The 19,583-nt window shown below is 53.2% G+C and overlaps 3 protein-coding genes across 4 annotated transcripts; 2 read left to right on the forward strand and 1 right to left on the reverse strand.

Annotated features, from left to right (window-relative positions):
• Positions 1–5,299: 5,299 nt before the first annotated feature.
• Positions 5,300–10,663, forward strand: LOC120689398. Its single transcript, XM_039971684.1, has 5 exons — positions 5,300–5,576; positions 5,670–5,718; positions 5,798–6,272; positions 9,373–9,605; positions 9,708–10,663. Exons 1-5 carry the CDS (start codon positions 5,421–5,423, stop codon positions 10,385–10,387), a joined length of 1,593 nt encoding a protein of 530 aa, XP_039827618.1. The 5' UTR covers positions 5,300–5,420; the 3' UTR covers positions 10,388–10,663.
• LOC120691171 lies at positions 10,470–12,015 on the reverse strand. The gene is made up of 2 exons (XM_039974174.1): positions 11,264–12,015; positions 10,470–11,171 (listed from the first exon to the last, which is right to left on the reverse strand). The coding sequence occupies exons 1-2, from the start codon at positions 11,978–11,980 to the stop codon at positions 10,980–10,982; spliced, it is 909 nt and encodes a 302-aa protein (XP_039830108.1). The 5' UTR covers positions 11,981–12,015; the 3' UTR covers positions 10,470–10,979.
• Positions 12,016–17,133: 5,118 nt separating this feature from the next.
• On the forward strand, positions 17,134–19,564 carry LOC120693186 (cytochrome P450 78A9-like). Of its 2 annotated transcripts, none has more exons than XM_039976607.1 (2): positions 17,134–18,200; positions 18,618–19,564. In XM_039976607.1, exons 1-2 carry the CDS (start codon positions 17,175–17,177, stop codon positions 19,269–19,271), a joined length of 1,680 nt encoding a protein of 559 aa, XP_039832541.1. In that variant the 5' UTR covers positions 17,134–17,174; the 3' UTR covers positions 19,272–19,564. The 2 variants fall into 2 exon arrangements, with proteins under 2 accessions (XP_039832541.1, XP_039832542.1); XM_039976608.1 differs by having other exon boundaries at positions 18,645–19,564.
• The last annotated feature ends 19 nt before the right edge of the window (positions 19,565–19,583 follow it).

Here is a 19,583-nt window from a genome sequence, read left to right on the forward strand (position 1 = left end):
CGCGCGTCGTGAATGCGCTCCTTTACAGGAGGCCACTTGATGCGATCGTGCATCGAAGGTGCTTTTGCGTCGTCCGCCGCGGCTGCCTGTAGGATCAAGAACACCGACTAGAGGGGGGGGGTGAATAGGCGGTTTAAAATCTAAAACCAATAACACTAGAGAAATTTAATTAGTAACAAAGGAAAGCCCTATGTCATGCTATTACTATTTCTAGATGGGTTTGCAACCTAGGGTGACAAGACACAAATCAAGCTCTAGTAAAGTAAATTGCTCAAAGTAAAAGCAAGTATTAAAGAGAGCAAGAGAAGTAACCAAGCTTGACACAAGAAATTATCCCGTGGTGTCGATGACTTGCCGGTCACCCCTAATCCACGTTGAGGTGGATTCCAAGAATCAACTGCTCCTCTATCAAGAACCTCTTGATCTTGAGCCGGCTTGAAACAAGGAACCGCTCCACACCTCGATTCCACTAGAGTTGCTCTTCACCACTCCGGTGAGGTGAGCACAAAACCTCTCACAACCGAAATCGGGGCTCCTCAACAATCTCCTTGGAGGTGCTCCACGAAATCCACTTCTCCAAGCCGTCTAGGGAGCGGCAACTCCCAAGAGTAACAAGTTGATGACGCTTGCTTGAAGTTTCCCTAATGCCACAAAGCTCAAACTCTTGATGCAATGCACTAGGAAGCTCTCACACTCTCAAAAATGCAATCTCTAAGCAAGTGTGTGTGAGAGAGGGATGCCTTAGCTCTAATGTGTCAAGAATGCTATCCAAATGGCCAAGAGAACCTCCCAATGGCCGGGCATTGGGTATATATAGACACCCCTCAAAAAACTAGCCGTTACACTCTTTTCTGCGAAGTCGCGGACCGTCCGCGTTTCAAAAACCGGACTGTCCGCCGTTATAAATCAGTGAGTCAGAGTGCAATAAATGCATGTCAGAACTAGCCGTTAAGCCCTGGCGGACCGTCCGCGCCCCAGTGGCGTACCGTCCGCAGTTAAGAGTTCCAACCCACCAGAGACTAACATCGTCTCTGGAACAAACTTGAGTTTAGCCAGCGGACCGTCTGCGCCTCAAGAGCGGACCGTCCGCAGTTTAACATTTGACCCCAAACCAGAGAAACATTCTCTCTGGTACATATTTGAAAAATAGTGGCGGACCGTCCGCCCACCTGGGCCGGACCGTCCGCGAGCCCACTAGAGACACTGCAAGCTCTCTGGAATGGTCGCGGACTGTCCGCCGCTATGGGCCGGACTGTCCGCCAGCCCACCAGAGTCTCTGCAAGCTCTCTGGAACGGGCGCGGACTGTCCGCCCCACAGGCGCGGACTGTCCGCCGTTACTCAGTAAGCTCTCGAACTTAGTCTATTTCAAAACTTTTCAAAACGCCGTTAGCCCTCATGCATGCAACTAGACATTTTGAGCAAAATGGCACTAAAGACCCGTCAAGCATGAGTACATAACCCCTCTTGATAGTACGGCTAACTATCCAATAAATCCGGTCACTTTTCATCCACTAAACGCCCTGTGACCAGTAAAATGCAAAAGCCCTATTTTATACTTTTGCCTTGAGCCCGAGCTTTGCTCATCATCTCCAAAACTCTATACGTTCACAACCAAATATCTTTCATCCGTGAATCAACCTATACTCATCTTCTCAAATGAAATCGTTAATCCACAAACCGTTGTCATTAATTACCAAAACTCGAATTAGGGGCCTAGATGCTTTCACTGCCTTGCCCTTTCCTCCAGGTGGAACGTGCACCGAGGCCTCGTGGTCCTGCTGTGCAGTCCCGCCGGCCTTTGCCGATGCCGCTGAGCGCATTCGAGACGCGGAGCTCTCAGCCTGCTGCACCGCAGCCTGCTCGATGAGCACCCGTGCCTCGTTACACAGGTTGCGGCCCTTGGTCGTTGAGGGCTCGGACATGGCTTGAAGTAGGTAAGCCGCCGCGACAAGCTTCTGGCTGGCCCTTTTCAGGTCCAGCGGGTTGTCGTCGTTGTCGTCGGCCAGGATCCGCTCCTGGGCGACACGTCCCGCCGCCCGAGCACACGGACCGCGTGCGGTGCGCTCCTGCTCGAGCGCGGTACGCAAAAGTTGGGTCTGCCGACGCTCCTCATCGAGCCTGGTCTCGAGCTCCTTGAGTTGCGCCAGCTTTGCCTGTCGCGCCGCTGATCCTGCTGATGCAGCTAGGTTCGCGGCAGGCAGCACCACTTGGTTTGCTGGTGGGGGCTCCTCGTTGTTTCTGTCGTCGCTCGGTGCGTTGTCGATAGCCCCATCCGCCAGCTCGACCATGAAGCACTCCCGAGTAGGATCGTAATCCCCCTCGCTGGAGTCCTCGGAGCAGGTGAGGCAGTAGTCCGCCGTGAGTTGAAACGACCGGAAAGCGTCGAGGTCACGGACCCCGGAGTAATCCCACTCCGCCGTGAAGTTGTCCATGAAAAAGTTGATGTCGTCGGCAATCATGCCGGCAGTATCGGGGTAGGAGTCGTCGGGTGATGACGCGATGATGTTGCAGATCGAGAGGAGGTGATGACCCGGCAGATCCTCGTACACGCTCATGTTGGTGCTCACTGATGAGGAGTATGTCGTAGCAGCGTTGCGCAGCCCGAAGGGAAAGGGCGACGGCGCAGTCGCGCCCTCCTTGGGAGGCACCGAGGCTGTGCTCGGTGGTGGTGGTGGTGCCACGACATCCTCCGCCATGGCTGCAGATTGCGAGGCGCCGACCTCGACCAATGTGGGGGTGGCAAGGCGGGCTGCTCTGCGCCGCTCCACACGTGCTTGCCGCGCGCGCTGGCCCGAGCGCCTCCTACGCTGGGGCGGTGGAGTCAGAGTGTCGGGGTTGGTCCCGGCCGGGAGAAGCTGCAGTGGAGAAGGTACACGGAGTAGGCAGCACAGCGGCGGGAGTAGTGCCGAGCACGTCTCGCACAGGACGCCGCAGGTTCCCACAGTGACGCCACAGTGCCGGGGATGGCTGAGCAGTGACCGGAGTTGGCGGATGGGATTCTGGTCACAGCCGCTGTGCGGCGTGGTGGCCTGACGCCGCCTGACTTCCCACTCCGCAGTGGAGTGGTTGGCATTTATTGCTTCTGTCAGGCGAACGGTGGGCCGGCGGATCGCTAACTCCGTCTGCCGAGGGGTGGCCTCGAGCGAGGCAGAATTTAGCCTACCCTCCCGAGGGTAGGTCTGCTACCCTCGAGCGAACCGGAGCTACGGTGCGCTGTCGAGGGTCTCGCCGGGGAGGCCTCGAGCGAAGCGGAGGTGGCTCCGCGGGTTCGAGAGGGTTCGGATGGGCTGCACTGTAGAGATAGGCCGTGGGCCGAGTGCGAAGTGGGCCTCTTTGAGTCCTTTCCTTTCCTTTGGATCGGAAGAAAACTGTAGGCCTTCGTGGGCCCGATCGCTTAACACGTGTTTCGCGTTTTGATGGTGATTTAGTCCCCTGATTAGGGTGCCCCTAATCATAGTACCCGAGAGGATTGGCATGGGTCGCCTTCATCGACGCGTGTCAGAACGACAGTGGCCGGCGAGGGCCTCGGTTACTCACGTGCGGCAGCGGCAGCAGGAAGGCGGTCTGCGCGGGGTGAGGCACGTCCGTTGGCGCCGCCCTGGAAGGCCTTCCACGGTCGTGGTCCTGGGAGTATCAGGTGGGGTACGCGCTGTGGTGCGAATGGGATGCTGTGGGCGAAAGCCTTTGCCTGTATTACTGGCAGCGATGACGGCAGCGTCTTAGGGTGTCGTTTTCTCTGTTGAGGGCGTCATTGTGGATCTCCATCCCTGCGGCACGGGTTCTCTGGGTGAAAACCCTGTCCAGTTCTCTGGACGAGCGACGGCGGCGCTACTAGCATCGTCCCCTCCTTGGAGGCGTCGTCTCTTGAGACCCAACTCTGCTCTAACATTGCCGATGATGACGGCTTATGGAAGGCCCCTTTCGGTGGTGGTATCGAGCGGTCTTGTGTAGGTTGGCGAGCTTCATGGCGGTTGCAAAGCTCGCGCGGCGGCGTTCGCACTCCTGGTGGCGGTCAGGGGTTATCTCACTTTGTTGGCGTGGCTGCTGGCAGCGGATCGTGGTGGCTGGCGTTGCTAGGCAACTGTTAGTGCGATGCGGGACAGCGTCAGGCAACGGCGCTTGCTGCATCGACATCGCGCGACGACTTGGCTTGCAGCGAATTGCGGCGGGTGGCTCAGCTCTGCTGGACTACTCCGGTGTGATACATCGTCGGAAAGACGGCGCAAGTGACTACCTTGGTTTGCTGGCATGGCGGCGGGAGCCTTTTGTGTGGGTGGAGCAACGAGGTGATGTTGGTCTTCGGTTGGGGCATGGCTGTTCTTTGGAGGCTCTAGAAAGCGGGGCAACTCCGCCTCTATCCTAATGGCGACTTCTGGAACGGATCTGTGACGTGGAGTGTTGTGGCGGACGTGGTGAGGCCCCCGCGTGCAGTGTTTCTTCGAGGCGACGAGAGTGAGGTGGAGTTCAACGGCGGATGTGGCGAGGCCCCCGCGTGCAGTGTTTCTTCGAGGCGACGAGAGTGAGGTGGAGTTCAACGGCGGATGTGGCGAGGCCCCCGCGCATTTGTGCCTTTGCGAGACAGCGAGGCAGCTTGCGAGAGGTCCTGATCTGGTGTTATCATACTGTCAGATGGAGTGTAGTTCTGCAGCGGTACTTCGGCGATGGGTTCCGCATGGCGGTGGCCTTTTGGTGCGGTGCGGTCTTCTTCCCTAGGTTCTCCGTTGACGCGAGGTCACAGCGGGAGTTCGGCGGCAGCTTTTTAAAGAGTGTTTGTTGGTGGACGTCGCGCGCCTTTTGTCGTCTTTTCTTTTGACTGTGTTTTTTGTTTTTCCTGTATGTAGTCTTCCATGACTACCTACTTGTATTTCTTCCTTCTTTATCAGTGAAATGGGCACCAACTTGTGCCGGTTCGTTCAAAAAAAAAAGCTTTGATCAAATAAAGCCCTAGATACCTGGTTATTCTTGTACCCCCGACATAAGCCACCAGCCTCATCTTTGGCGCCAATTCCGTACACAATCCACCACGAACCCCTTCTTTGCAGTATTCAACTCGGAACCCTCGCTCGCTCTCACAGATCTTTCGTATTGCTCACCCCCATTGCTAAAGGATCATCATGAACACATGGGCTCGATCGTCTCTGCACAGTCTTTTGCTTCCAGTGGAGACAGCATGCATGGTTGCTCCAAGCAAGAATCCTGACGCTCTTTAGCTTTGAGGCGGAGAGCTTTCTCTTTTCCCCGGCGTCCTGTAATCCTCCGCGGCAAGGCAAGCACATTATCCGTCTGCATAAATACCTGACAAGCAATCGTCGTGTTCACCCATCGGCGCCTCACTCACCTGCAGATCATCAAAGCATTGCTCCCTTGCCTGCTCGCTCGCCAAGGAAGCAAGGAACCAGCAGGAACAATCTTTTGAGCAATGGCGGCGGCAGGGCTGCAGGTGTTCGGACAGCCGGCGTCCACCGACGTGGCGAGGGTCCTGACCTGCCTCTTCGAGAAGAACCTCGAGTTCGAGCTCGTCCGCATCGACACCTTCAAGAAGTCGCACAAGCTCCCCGAGTTCATCAAGCTACGGGTATCTATATATATGCCATTTCGATCCATTCAGTTTCTTTTGGTTTTCAGGAGTAAGTTCAGATTTTTAATCAAGCGCTTCTTTTCCCTCCAGGATCCAACTGGGCAGGTGACATTCAAACATGGTGACAAAACCATTGTCGGTAAGAAGATGAATCTACTCTGCAAGAATCAAATGCATGGCATTGTAATTTGTAACCAAAATGTTACCAATAATGGCAGATTCTAGGGCCATCTGCCGCTACCTGTGCACCAGTTTCCCGGAGGACGGCAACAGGACGCTCTACGGCACGGGGTCGCTGGAGCGGGCGTCGATAGAGCAGTGGCTGCAGGCCGAGGCCCAGAGCTTCGACGCTCCGAGCTCGGAGCTCGTCTTCCAGCTGGCGTTCGCGCCCCACCTCAAGGACGTGCACCCCGACGAGGCCCGCATCGCGGAGAACGAGAAGAAGCTGCAGAACATGCTGGGCGTCTACGACGAGATGCTGTCCAAGCACAAGTACCTGGCCGGCGACGAGTTCACCCTGGCCGACCTGTCCCACCTGCCCAGCTCGCACTACATCGTCAACTCCTCCGACAGGGGCCGGAAGCTCTTCACCGCCAAGAAGCACGTGGCCAAGTGGTACGAGAAGATCTCCACCCGCGACTCGTGGATGCAGGTGGTGAAGATGCAGAAGGAGCACCCAGGCACGTTCGAGTGATCGGCAGGTAACGTCGGTCGGCGGCGCGGCGAGGTCCGATCCTTGTCGGCGGCGGCTTCGATCTATCGTCAGGCTTCAAACCGTGAACCGTGATGTGGTTGTCACCAAGTTCGTCGTCGTATCGTATCGTACGTCCTGTGGGCTAAAATAACCTGAAGCCTGCCTTACGGTGTCTCAATGTCTTCCTTTCGCTGCATACGCGCGCGATGTCCTTGTTTCTTTCTGGGTATTGTATTGGTCAGTTCCTTTTGGTTGATCCAATAAAAATGCGTCCGAGCCTTTTCTCTCGTTTGCAGTACATTTAGCTTTGTCGAGATGAAATTGGAAAGAGCACGGATTTGCAAACACAACATGTACTTGCAAAACATTGATTCACACGCCGTTTCGCATTGTTCGTAAGTGTTCTTCAGAGATCTGAATCCACGTGCTTATGTACTTGTAACTTGTAAGATCGTTGCACCGTGACCGACAATTCCATAAAGAGAATTTTGGTGACACTGATGCAAATAATGGAGAGAACATCATCAATTGAAACTTGACGTGTCTACCTTCCCGCCAGTCCCATGAACATTTGAACATAATGCCTACATGGGCTCTGCCGCTTTATGGGCGTCGGATCAAAGAAGTTCTTTATTCAGTCGTTCTTCTGTCTGCATTTTGGGTGGCAAGCTGAATTGCAGTGGAATATATACGGCTACGTTGTCTTGCTACTGTATATAGGACATGGTCTTGGTTCCAAAAAATATGAGAAAAATGCGCTGAGTCATATCAAATTTCAGTTCTAAAAAAATAAGCTTATGCGTGTTTTGGTGATTCTATTTATCCACTACCAATGGATTTTTTTTAAGGAAAGTTACTTTTTTTTATAAAGGATAGAGTGACGATCCGGCTTCATTCTCTAGAGACGAAATCAAATCACATTATTATAAGACCCAACTTCTCGACATGGCACATGCGCCATAGACCACACGATCACAAGTCGTAGCACCAAGCAAATGAACAAGCACATTAAAGTTCACAGACAAAGTAAATCAAGCCGACGAAATCATAAGAGGGGAAGACCATCCGGACGACGCAAACAACTGGAGACTCGAAATCTTGAGGAGTCGACAAGCATTCTCTAACTCTTGTCTTCGCTCATCAAGCTGCTGTAGCTGCGCCCACTGGCGAGACCAGTAGGTTCTCCAGAACAGTACTTGCAAAAAAGATTTAGGCTTACATTTATCAAACATTATTTCATTCCGTGTTATCCACAGAGACCAACGTAATGTTGCTACCACAATCAATAAACTTGAATTGTATTCGGTACTCCCCTTTTAGACCAAGAATCAAATAGATCATTGATATCTATCCGCCTAGGGATTCCAAATAGCATATATACCGCAGGTCATGTACGTAGTGCTTTTGAATCTGTAAACAATAAAGAAAGAGACTATTTTCCAAAATTCTGAATGAAATCAGAAATTACTGCAACACTACCACGTGAACATAAGGGGAATAACTGGCAGCAAGATGGAATTCGGCTCTCCCTTTTATACTTTCTACCAAAAACAAAAAAAATGCAAAGAGAATTAACGAAATTTAATGATACCACTTGATATCAGAGAAAACTAGGAAAGATATGATGGTCCGTACGAGGCTGGCTAAGCTTTAATTTCATTCATCCTGCATACGTGGGATTTGTTTTTGCATCTCATCTCATGTTATGATTTTTGTTCCGATGCGACTTGGTGACATTTTCACCCGCTCTCTAGTACTTAGCATATTTAAGCATGTTAAAACTACCACAAATGGTAACATTTGCGTTTGGCAACATATGCTATGCAAACCAGCCACTCTGTGCAAACTTTGAAAACTCCAATCCAGACCACAGGATGCCCATCCGATGGCGAGGAGCATAGGTGGGTTATTTTTGCACTTAAACCCCCCACTCATTCCATCTTAATTCCTAATTTTACTAATCGTGGCCTGTCTGGCCTCGCGTCGGTCAGGAGATCGCGGGAGGAGGGAGCCGCTGGAGCGCTCGTCCGCCAAGGGACGCCGGCGTCGATTCGTCTGGGCCGTCTTTGCGTTTTGCCGTAGCAAACAACTTGTGGACAAATCAAGACCCCAAACCAGGTAGCTCCTCTTCTCTGCACCTTTTTTTTTACTGCCTTAAAATAGTTAGATCTTCAGATCTCGATCAAGTCCAGCTTTATTGTCCTTTTGATGAGTAGCATAATCTGTGCTGTTGATGAACACCCTAACCTGGTATCCAGTGGCTGCCATCATATGCCTGGCTCCATGTTTATGCCACACAAGACAATCTTGCAGAAGAGATCGATACGCCTTCTCTTTCCCTTTAGTTAGCATCAGACGCTTTACCTCTTTTCTCTTTCCCTTTGATTCGTTTTCTATCTTTCGATTCACCTCTTACGAAGCAAGGCATTTTTGTTGGAACCGGGCCGCCGACGCACAGCGTGCCCGCCACACACCCCAGGCCGTCGGGCCGCGACATACGCGCCCGAACGCATAGCAGCGGGTCTTAGGTCTGTTGGGCCACCACTCCCCCCAAAAAGCTAGCCCATTAGGGGGATGTGCCCTCAACCATATAAACCATACTTGCAAAAAACTTGCCCACCCACAACTCACTATGTGGGACTATTCCCAATAATCTCCCCCTCACACATGGTGAGCTCCCCTCACGCATTGGAGCCGAGATTCCGCTGGGAATGGGGAGCTCACGCATTGGAGCCGAGATTCCGCTGGGAATGCACTGGGCCGACCTGAGCTCTGATACCAAATGTTGGAACCGGGCCGCCGACGCACAGCGTGCCCGCCACACACCCCAGGCCGTCGGGCCGCGACATACGCGCCCGAACGCATAGCAGCGGGTCTTAGGTCTGTTGGGCCACCACTCCCCCCAAAAAGCTATCCCATTAGGGGGATGTGCCCTCAACCATATAAATCATACTTGCCCACCCACAACTCACTATGTGGGACTATTCCCAATAATTTTGTGCTTCCCGCTTTGGCAACTGTATAAGTACGCCCAAGCGCAATCCAATCGACGCACGCGCACACTTGCCTTCGTTCTTCCCGTTCCAGTTCCAGTTCCAGTTCCAGTTCCAGTTCCACCGATCGAGTGAGCGAGATGGCGAGCGTGAAGGTGTTCGGGTCACCCACCTCGGCGGAGGTCGCCCGCGTGCTCATGTGCCTCTTCGAGAAGGACGTCGAGTTCCAGCTCATCCGCGTCGACGCCTACCGCGGGCCCAAGCGCATGCCCCAGTACCTCAAGCTGCAGCCCCATGGCGAGGCGCTCACCTTCGAGGACGAGAACCTCACCCTCTCCGGTAAGCACATTGCATCGGCATCGAGCGTGCATGATGGATCATGCTGCATCGTGGCATGTTGCTGGAGATGATGATCTCGATCGAATCGAAATCCTGTTGCAGAGTCCCGGGGGATCCTGCGACACATCTCGCACAAGTACGCGAAGCAGGGCAACCCGGACCTGATCGGCACGGGCGCGCTGGAGCGCGCGTCCATCGAGCAGTGGCTGCAGACGGAGGCGCAGAGCTTCGACGCGCCCAGCGCCGAGATGGTCTACAGCCTGGCCCTCCTGCCGCCCAACGTGCCCAAGCAGCAGCAGAGCGACAACGGCCTCAACTTCAACGGCAGGGACGTGGCCTCCTTGTCCTTGGGCAACGCCAACCAGGCGTCCGGCGGCGGCAAGCGCGCGCCGCCGGCCGGGTCGCAGTCGCAGTCGCAGCACAAGGAGGAGGAGATGCTCAAGCTGTACGAGCAGCGGAGGAAGGACCTGGAGAAGCTGCTGGACATCTACGAGCAGCGGCTGGAGGAGGCCCGGTACCTCGCCGGCGACAACTTCACCATCGCCGACCTGTCGCACCTGCCCAACGCCGACCGCCTCGCCTCCGACCCGCGCTCCCGCCGCCTGTTCGAGTCCCGCAAGAACGTCAGCAGGTGGTGGTCCGACGTCTCCGGCCGCGAGACCTGGCAGTACGTCAAGAGCCTGCAGCGCCCGCCGTCGTCCACCGACGCCAACGCCAAGAACGCCCAGCCCGCCGAGGAGCACAGCAAGAACCACCACCAGCAGGTCCAGCAGCGCTACTAGCCGCCCCGTGCATCTGATCAGCAACAAGAACTACCTGGCCGTCCATTAACATGTTTTCTGCCGTCAATCGTGTCATTTTTTCCCCGTATGTGTCGACATGGCGTATTCGAGTTCGTCGCAGTCTGGTTGGTGTTTTCAAGTTCCGTGCACCTGGGTGGAGGGGTCTACGAGTTCCATTCTGCTTTTCTGCTGAATTGCGTCAGGCCTTCTTCATGTAATAAAATGTAGCCCCCCCACCCCTTTTGAATCAAATTGAAGTTTCAGTGTCGTGTGAAATTTCCAGGTTCCCAGTTTTTGGTGCTATTCAAATCTCAGCGTGATCTATAACTTAGGAATTTTCGTCGAAAGAACATCTTTTAAAATTAAAAAGGGAACACACTGATACAAGATGCAACAGTCGCATATTGCTAGTCGACCAAACAAACAAGAAAGTGAAAATGATACAGGCCCAAGCAAAGTTCATCACAAGAACAGATCTTCCAGGGTAAATGTCTCACGCAAAACAAGCATTTTATACCTTATTCGTGCCAACGGATCATCCGATAGATCATCTCGGACTCTCACCTTTTCCTGACCTCTTTGTCGAGCTCGGTCAGCTCTGCAAGAACTGCCCCTCCTCGTCATTGGGCTTGGCCAGCATCTGCCTGGCGCGCACGCGCATCTGCAGCCGCACCATCGCCTGCATGCAGTGGACCGCCGCCTCCGCCTGCCGCCGCACGTACGCGCCCCGCGCCACCGCCTGGAGCCTCACCAGGCTCTTGAGCGCCTTGAGCGCCCGCCGCGCCTGCGAAACACAAGGCCATTCCATCAGGATCATGCAGCAAGCCGAAGCAATCGAGACTCGAGAGCCAATGCAAGCGGTGGGTGGCTACGCACCAGGTGGCCTCTGAAGTAGGCCTGGATGGTGACCGCGGCCACGTCCTCCCTGGAGAAGCCCTCCCGGCAGAGCAGCGCGTACTCGTCGTTGGAGCACGTCTCCTCCTCCTCCGTCGCCGTCGCCGCCGCCGCGGCCTCTGCCTCAGGGAGGCGCGCGTCGTAGACCTTGACGGCGTTGCTGCTGCTGCTGCCAGCGGCGCGGGCGATGTCGCGGCTGGCGCCCCGGAATCGCGGCGTCGTCTGCGCCACCGCCTGGCGAGCGGAGCGGAACCAGCTGCGCCGCCTGCCCAGCTTCGCGCTGCCCTGCGCGGGGACGCGGACGCAGCACGCGCCCTGCTGCTGCTGCCGACGCCCGAGAGGCGTGGTGGGGGTTCGCGGCGTCCTCGCGGCGGCGTGCGGCGCGGGGAAGCAGCCGACCTGCCCGCGGCGCGGGGTGCGGGAGCGGACGCCGCAGAGGCGCCTGGCGGTGGGCGTGCACGTCGTCCTCGGGGTGCGCGGCGTGCTGCGGCCGCGGACGGCGTCCCCGCCGCTGCCGCAGCAGCTGGTGAGCGGCAGCCTCGCGCTCAGGTCGGCGTCGGGAGCCGCGGCGGACGGCTTGTGGTGAGGGCCGATGCAGCATATGCACGCGGCGCTGCTGTGGCGGCGGCGGGAGTCGGCGTCGGAGGCCTTGCCGCGGAGCGGCGACGCGAGGCAGCACAGGCCCCTTGCTCTCGCCATGGAAGGTGGCGGCGTGTCGTTGCGGTGCAGCTGTACGCGCGCGTCGACGGCTATGGCTCGTGGCGATGGTGGCCGCCCGGCCGGCGAGGTGGCTGGTATAAATGGAAGGGGAAGCCAAGCGATGTGCACGCCTGTAAGTGTGTGATGTGATGTCGGTAGGCTGGTTTGTCTGAATTTTGTGAGGGGTTAGCGCGTGTGATTGGACGACAACTTGTGGATTTTAGTGTAGTTTATGTTTGGTTTGCTAAAACATTACAACGGTGAGAACGTGTCAGGATGGAAGCTTGGAAGGGATGATGAGCATACATGGATGGCGTGCAAGGCTAATAAAACGGGGCATTTTAGCTGTCTGACATTTTATTACAAAATCTTATCCGCGTCTTCAGTACTTCGGCCCACGTTCCACGGCTCGGCCTCTCAGCCCTTCATGGGCTCAGATGTGAGCAAGGCACCAATTTTTTGGGCTCTCAGCCCTTCATGGACTATGGGCTCTGGAAGGAATGAAGAAACTGGAGACGGACGGGAATAGAGCGGAAAACCCCTAATCATTTTCTTTCCAATTTCGCATAGAAGCTAAAACAAATTCGGAGATCCGTGTATATACAAAAATGAACCAATGAGAGTGAAATTAGTGCAGGTAGTTGACGGGTAATTAGTAAGCACAATTGCAAAGTGTAGAATTCAAACAAAGTTTTGCCCTTCGGCCCTTGCTGGGGTTCTTGGGCCAAGAGTCCAAGTATGCGTTATGATTCTTTGCTTATTGGGCCTCTCGCAGAAAACACGTCAATGGGCTTACTTTTTTCTACAAAAAGAAAAGATAAATACTGCCAAAAAAAAACAGGCTGGAGAATGGCTCTCATGGCCTCGAACCAAGCCCGTCAGAACCAAGTGATCTGCCAAGCAGCTCCACCCTCTGCAACTCTGAGCGTCTGAGCGATTGTCATCACGCCATGCCGTTGCCTTCAGTCTTCAACTAGGTTGGAAAAACAAAAGAGTTGGTGAAGTCAAGTCGAGGGAGAAGCTATGGAACAAAGAATAGTTCGGCTGGACCGCACGAATGAACGTGGAAATTCGTTTGACCGCGGCGGGGACAAGGAAAGGTGAAAGCAAACAGTCCCACGCGTGAACATTCCTCGCATCAGACACCACCGCCTGGATCGAGTGCTCGATGCTGCCCGTGCGTGCCATGAGTCCACCGCCGGATTCGCGTGGCTGCGGTGCAATTTCTGCTTGTGCTAGAGATGCCTTTTTGCGCGAAATGCTGAAGCTGACTGGCAATTGCATTTGCATTGCTGAGTAGTTTGTTCTTTGGGAACTTTCAGCAATGCAGACTGCGGTGCCTCTGAATTGACCAAAGGGACTAGCCAGATTATTTAGATGTCTAGGTAAACCATCAGCAGAGATTATTCTCGCTTACAATCACCAGCACGGTAGTGCCTCTGAATTTCCTCTTTTGTTCAGTGCTTCATTATTACATCAAAAGAAGAAAAAAAAAAGAACAACAGGGCAGTGATTATTACTCCTGTCGATATAATTGCATTCAAAGTAGCACTGCAGTGACAGCAACAGGGCAGTTTGGGCACATCTTTAGAACTTCCCTGAAGAGAGAGGCATATCTCAGGATCTGTTGGGTCGTTAGTCTACTATGTATATAGTCTCATTAGGCGAGGGAGAGTGATCATAAACAACAAAAGAGGAATCTTTCAGCCTGGATCCTGAGATATCTTGAAGCTCAGTCGTCTGAACCCAAAAGCATTATTGCCTCAACGGATATTATAGGTGCTGTGAGCCTATCACCCAATGACAAGACCATGATGAAACTTGTACTTTCAAGTGATGGGCTTGCACGATGATAGTATATCGATATATCATACTAAGCATAGCTGAATAGGGACCAATGGCTAGTTATATTTGCCTCAATCCAAAGGTCGTACTATTTATATTTGCCTCAAACAAAAGCCATATTCTCCGCGATCATTAGCTCGAAAGGTATGTAACAAGGCCACTTTTTTTTAGGAAAAATGGATAAAGATTAGTGAGTGGTGTTATGTGTAAGAGCACCGCCGTCAGTTTAAACGCAATATCTCGCTTATTTTCACAGGAGTGGAGCAGTAGTCACCTTCGCATTGGCCTGGTTTAGTTTTCAAATTTCAGCGAAAGGATTCCAACCTTTATGCGTATAAAGTGGCCGATTTAAATAGTTAGGTTTACATGATGCAAAGTTTTGTACACGAAGTGGGCGCGAGCGCGAGCTCTGAATAATAATTTGCTAGCTCTGCAAGTGTGCACAAACAGGAAAGCTCGATTCGGCCACGAAAGATTGCAAGATCGAATCGGTTCTACCCCCGGCATAATTTTACGCACAATTTGGTCGCCCGAAAGAATTTACTTTGGATTTAGAGAGAGTCATTATAAATGTAAAAAGTCGCGTGTACCGGAATCATATGCCCGTCTCCTTTTTTTTTTGCCCCCCTTTCAGCTTTTTGGCTGTTAGGGTTCTCCACTGACAAATGGATATCTCGCTGCATGCAGAGGATGGACAAAATCATCAGTTAGTTGCGCATCCGGTCCGGACAAGGGATGGATCAGGGTGGCCCGAACAGCGGGAAGAAAATTTAACCAGAAATGTCACCTCGCCAAGGCCGTGCACTTGCTCGATCAGATTTGCTTTTTTTTCCCCTGTGCTGCTCAGATCTTTGATCGAACCGATTCCAAACATCCGGATTTTGACCGCATGGAGAGAGGGAGCAAGAAGATTGCAGGAATTATCGCCAGCTAGCGTTAGGGCTGAGCTCAGCAGCTACCAATTAGGTTAGGGGAAGGCTCACCATGCAACTAGCCAGCATTCAGCATGTGAATCGATACTGTCCCAACTAATAACAACTACTCCCTCCGTTAAAAATTGTAAGTCGTTCCAACTTTACTGAAGAGTCAAACTGATTTTATATTTTACCAATAGTATTGAAAAAATTACAAACTTACAGCACCAAATAGATATACTATATTCAATGAAGAATCTAGTAATACTTATTTAATATTATAAATACAAGTAGTTTATAATATAAAACTTGGTCAAATTTGAATTTTTTTTACTCTCCAAGAAATTTGAATGACTTACAATTTGGAACGGATGGAGTAGTACTTTCTTGGTAAAAGTCCAGTTTACACTCTCAAACTATCACAAAAGTCAAATTTTCAACCTTCAACTACGAAACTGGATAACATATGCCATTCAATTGTTGAAATCAGGAAAATTTGGCACCTTAGGTGGTTTCAATTGTTCAAATTCAAACTAAAAAATCATAAGTAATTCATTTTAAATAAAAAAGTATGAAATGAGTATCAAAAGTTTTCTAAAAATATAATCTATCTATTGGCATGATACTTGTCAGTTGTTCATATCCAACTTTTTTTTATTCATAATATTTGGTTGTTTGTAGTTATACCTATTATTTTTTAATAACTAAAATTCAAATAGAGCAACAACATATAGGTTACATTTTTAGAAAAAAATTGGTACTAGTTTTATTTTTTGTATTTTAAAATTAGAATTTTTATTTTTTAATAAAATACAAAGTCACCTTTGAAACCACCTCAAAGGGCCAAATTTGTCTGGTTCCGACAGTTGTATGTGCTATGTTATTTGATTTTGTAGTTAAAGGTTGAAAATTATACTTTTGTGATAGTTCAAGACGTAACTCGTACTTCTACGACAGTTCGAGGGTGTAAATCGGATTTTTTTCTATTTTCTTTATTTCACCTTTCGATGCCACAATTATTCGTGCACAAAAAGCAGGGTTTGATTTCTTGTGAATGAAATATACAATGTAGTAGCATGCTATTAGCAATCATTTGCCGGCGCCGAACTAGGTACCACCAGAGGGTGCGTCCGATTAAGAAGTCCGGTTAGGCCGGGAGGAGATCGCCGCTCGTCCGAGCGCGTGCAAAAAGCCGCGATCTTCCCCGTGGACTCTGGTGTTTCCCAAACTGAAAGGCGGATCAGGAAAAAAACACTTGTTTTCTTCCCCCCGTACGAGCCGTGGTGGGATTTTATTTGGTGGCGACGGCGGCCAACTCAACCGCAACCGGCGGCTAATCGGAGCTCGACCATGGCGAGTCCCGGCCGGTTCAGCCGATGTGTCTGCACAAAAGCATGCGCTCCCGTATTGACTTTGGTAGCTAGTCCGCATTCGGCAGCCATTGCCCTCGCCATGGAACAGCTGAGGAGAGCTTGCATCTGGAGCCAGAATTCCGGCGAGTGCCTGCCGCCTTGTTGCGGCAACAAAACTGCTGCCGTCCAAGTGGTGGACCGGCGGTAGCGCGGGCGTCCGGCGGGTCGACACGTCGGGCCTGGCTGTCCCCGCGTGCGTCCGAAGGAGTTAGGCAGCAGTGGACTTGCAGCGTTTCATCAGGCCGTTTCTTTCAGCATTCATTCAGATGATGCCTGCCCTGCAATCTGCAAAGGAAAATGATGTCTGCACTGCACCCAAAAGGCGATAAATGGCCGCCTTCAGGCTGGATCGATGGATCGATCTCCCACCGGGCTCCCCTGATTTCTTCGCGATTGTCTTGTGTTTGCTTGTGAGTTTCCTGCGCATGCGTCCATGCGCTGCACAGGTGTGTTTCGGCGTGGCTCTTGTCCTGGGAAAAGGATGTTTGCGTTAGGAAATCGGCGTAGGGACGAACGGCGCGGGTCGCTGAAAGCAAGCCGTCTTTTGAATATAAATCACCATCATCAGCTGGTCCTACACTACACCTAATGGATTGGGTACAGCTGATCTCATAAACCAGTGAAGTTTCCGTAGAAGTAAAATTAGACTGGCTACCGACTTCTATTCAATTGTTGTGGTTTGTGCGTTGTGCCTTGTTTAAGCACAATAATTAAATGTGTATAGCACAGTTCAATTCATAAAATTTAGGGCATGCTATTTTTTTCATGTGATTTATCCTAGTTTTTTTTAAAAAAAAATTATTTCCGAAAAAAAAAGAAAATTGCATGAGGAAAAAGAAAAGAAGAATAAAGCAGGGTCCAGCAGTGCAATTTCAAATCTTTTGTTGCCAATGATTGAGTCATCTTTACAAGGATCACGCGAATCTTCTCTTCGAGGAACTCCTATAAATACCGCCCCCGTGCTGCAGCTCGGATCATCACACAACGCAACGCACCGCACCGCAGCATCAGCTGCGAGTCGCAATGGAGAGCTCAGTTGAGAGCTGGTGGGTGCTTCCCATGACCTTGATCCCGGCCATCTCCGGCGAGCAACACGGGAACATTGCCACCATAGCCACTAGCTTCGCTTACCTCGCCGTCTTCGCATGCCTTGCATGGGCAGGCGCGTCCCTGCTCTACTGGGCTCACCCAGGTGGCCCTGCATGGGGCAAGTACTGGAGGGTAAGGGGGAAGGGGCCGAAGCCATCGACGATCCCGGGGCCGAGAGGGCTCCCGGTAGTCGGCAGCCTCGGCCTCATGTCCGGGCTGGCGCACTGCTCGCTGGACGACGAGGCGTCGCGCCGCCCGGGGGCCAAGAGGCTCATGGCGCTGTCGCTCGGCCCCGTCCGCGCCGTCGTCACGTCCCACCCGGACGTGGCCAAGGAGATCCTCGACAGCCCGGCGTTCGCCGACCGCCCGCTCAACCACGCCGCCTACGGCCTCATGTTCCACCGCTCCATCGGCTTCGCCGAGCACGGCGCGTACTGGCGCGCGCTCCGGCGCGTCGCCACGGGGCACCTGTTCGGCCCCAGGCAGGTCGAGGCCTTCGCGCCGTACCGCGCCAGCGTCGGGGAGGGGATCGTCGCGGCGCTGCGTGGCGCCGCCGGCTCGGGCGCCGTCCAGGTGCGCGGCCTCCTCCGGCGGGCGTCGCTCTACTACATCATGCGGTTCGTGTTCGGCAAGGAGTACGACGTGTCGCGCGCGGCGCCGCCGGCGTCCGGGAAGGAGGAGGTGGAGGAGCTGCTCGAGATGGTGCACGAGGGGTACGAGCTCCTGGGCAAGGAGAACTGGTGCGACTACTTCCCGGGGCTCGCCGCGCTCGACCCGCAGGGGGTGGGTGCGCGGTGCGCGGAGCTCATGCCGCGGGTGAACCGCTTCGTGCACGGCATCATCCAGGAGCACCGTGCCAAGGTGATCGCCGGAGAAGAGGCGCGTGACTTCGTTGACATCTTGCTCGCCCTGCAGGAGAGCGAGGGGCTCGCTGACGCCGACATCGCCGCTGTGCTTTGGGTAAGAATTGAACTTAGGCACCTAATAACTAGAGGTCTAGAGCTCACTGCCAACACGGTTGCACACTGATCATGAAACGTCTGATCCTAGGCTCGCCTAGCCAATACACTTATACACATCGAGTAAAACGCACGTCGTGTTTGATGAAAAAAATTACAGTAGGGCTCGACTCAACATGCATAAAATCAGTTTTGCTGAGGAGATGTCAAATCGTGCAAAACACTTTTGCTCTGATCGTATCTGAAGAAAGAGATCGTGCGTGCAAAAATTCCTCCAACTTTTGCTCTTTCCTGTCTATTCTTTATGTAGAAAGAATCCCATAAACGGATGGCTGCACGTTACAGATTGCGGCACTGAACTAGTAACTGAAGTGTCTACTTGTCCTTTTTTTTAAACGAATTTTTTTTTTGAAACGAGGTGGCTACTTGTCCTTCAATTCATCAGGAAATGATCTTCAGAGGAACTGACGCCATGGCCGTGCTCATGGAGTGGACCCTGGCCCGCCTCGTCCTCCACCGCGACGTCCAAGCCAAAGCGCACCGTGAGCTCGACGAGGTCGTCGGCCGGAACAACCCCGTCGCTGAGTCCGCCGCGCCGTCGCTGCCTTACCTGCAGGCCCTGCTCAAGGAGGCTCTCCGGATTCACCCGCCGGGCCCCCTCCTCTCGTGGCGCCACAGGGCCATAACCGACACCTACGTCGACGGCCACCTCGTCCCGGCGGGCACCACCGCCATGGTCAACCAGTGGGCGATCAGCCGCGACCCGGAGTTCTGGGACGCGCCGCTCGAGTTCCAGCCCGAGCGGTTCCTCCCCGGCGGCAAGGCCCAGGACGTGTCCGTGCTCGGCGCCGACGGCCGGCTCGTGCCGTTCGGGTCCGGCCGGAGGAGCTGCCCGGGCAAGTCCCTGGCCATGACCACCGTGACCGCCTGGATGGCCACGCTGCTGCACGAGTTCGAGTGGCTGCCGGCGTCCGACGCGGCCGCCGCCGTCGACCTGTCGGAGGTGCTCCGCCTGTCCTGCGAGATGGCAGTGCCGCTCGAGGTCCGCGTACGCCCGAGGCGCGGCGTGTGAAAGGAAGGTTGCCAATAGCTTTGTTGGACCGTGACATTGTGTATTTGTGTGGTGAGTTAGCCGTGACCCTAAGCTTTCCGTTAGTAAACTGTGAATAAGCAGCTGGTACGGTAGGGACTGTGCACCAGCTCACCTCAGTATTTGGATCAGAATTTCAAATTGCTTATGTACCATCGGGTGTGACTTGTGACTTGTGAGTATGAATTTCCACAAGATGTACAAATCACAAAAGTTATCAAAGTTTATTTAAAGTGTGGCACACATGTAGCCTGTGTTCCTGTCAGGCTGTCACGCATTAACTTGGCACGTGTA

The sequence above is a fragment of the Panicum virgatum genome, chromosome 9N, assembly GCF_016808335.1.
Source record: "Panicum virgatum strain AP13 chromosome 9N, P.virgatum_v5, whole genome shotgun sequence".
Classification (NCBI taxonomy): domain Eukaryota; kingdom Viridiplantae; phylum Streptophyta; class Magnoliopsida; order Poales; family Poaceae; genus Panicum; species Panicum virgatum.

What these genes read in the sequence shown, in the direction of transcription:
- LOC120689398 (XM_039971684.1), top strand. Translation starts at nt 5,421, where the DNA reads ATGGCGGCGGCAGGGCTGCAGGTGTTCGGACAGCCGGCGTCCACCGAC. An exon ending in CACCCAGGCACGTTCGAGTG is followed by an intron (nt 6,273 to 9,372) that starts ATCGGCAGGTAA and finishes TTCCAGTTCCAG; the next exon opens with TTCCAGTTCCAGTTCCACCG. An exon ending in CGAGAACCTCACCCTCTCCG is followed by an intron (nt 9,606 to 9,707) that starts GTAAGCACATTG and finishes ATCCTGTTGCAG; the next exon opens with AGTCCCGGGGGATCCTGCGA.
- LOC120691171 (XM_039974174.1), bottom strand. Translation starts at nt 11,980, where the DNA reads ATGGCGAGAGCAAGGGGCCTGTGCTGCCTCGCGTCGCCGCTCCGCGGC. An exon ending in CCTACTTCAGAGGCCACCTG is followed by an intron (nt 11,172 to 11,263) that starts GTGCGTAGCCAC and finishes TGTGTTTCGCAG; the next exon opens with GCGCGGCGGGCGCTCAAGGC.
- LOC120693186 (XM_039976607.1), top strand. Translation starts at nt 17,175, where the DNA reads ATGGAGAGCTCAGTTGAGAGCTGGTGGGTGCTTCCCATGACCTTGATC. An exon ending in ACATCGCCGCTGTGCTTTGG is followed by an intron (nt 18,201 to 18,617) that starts GTAAGAATTGAA and finishes TTTTGAAACGAG; the next exon opens with GTGGCTACTTGTCCTTCAAT.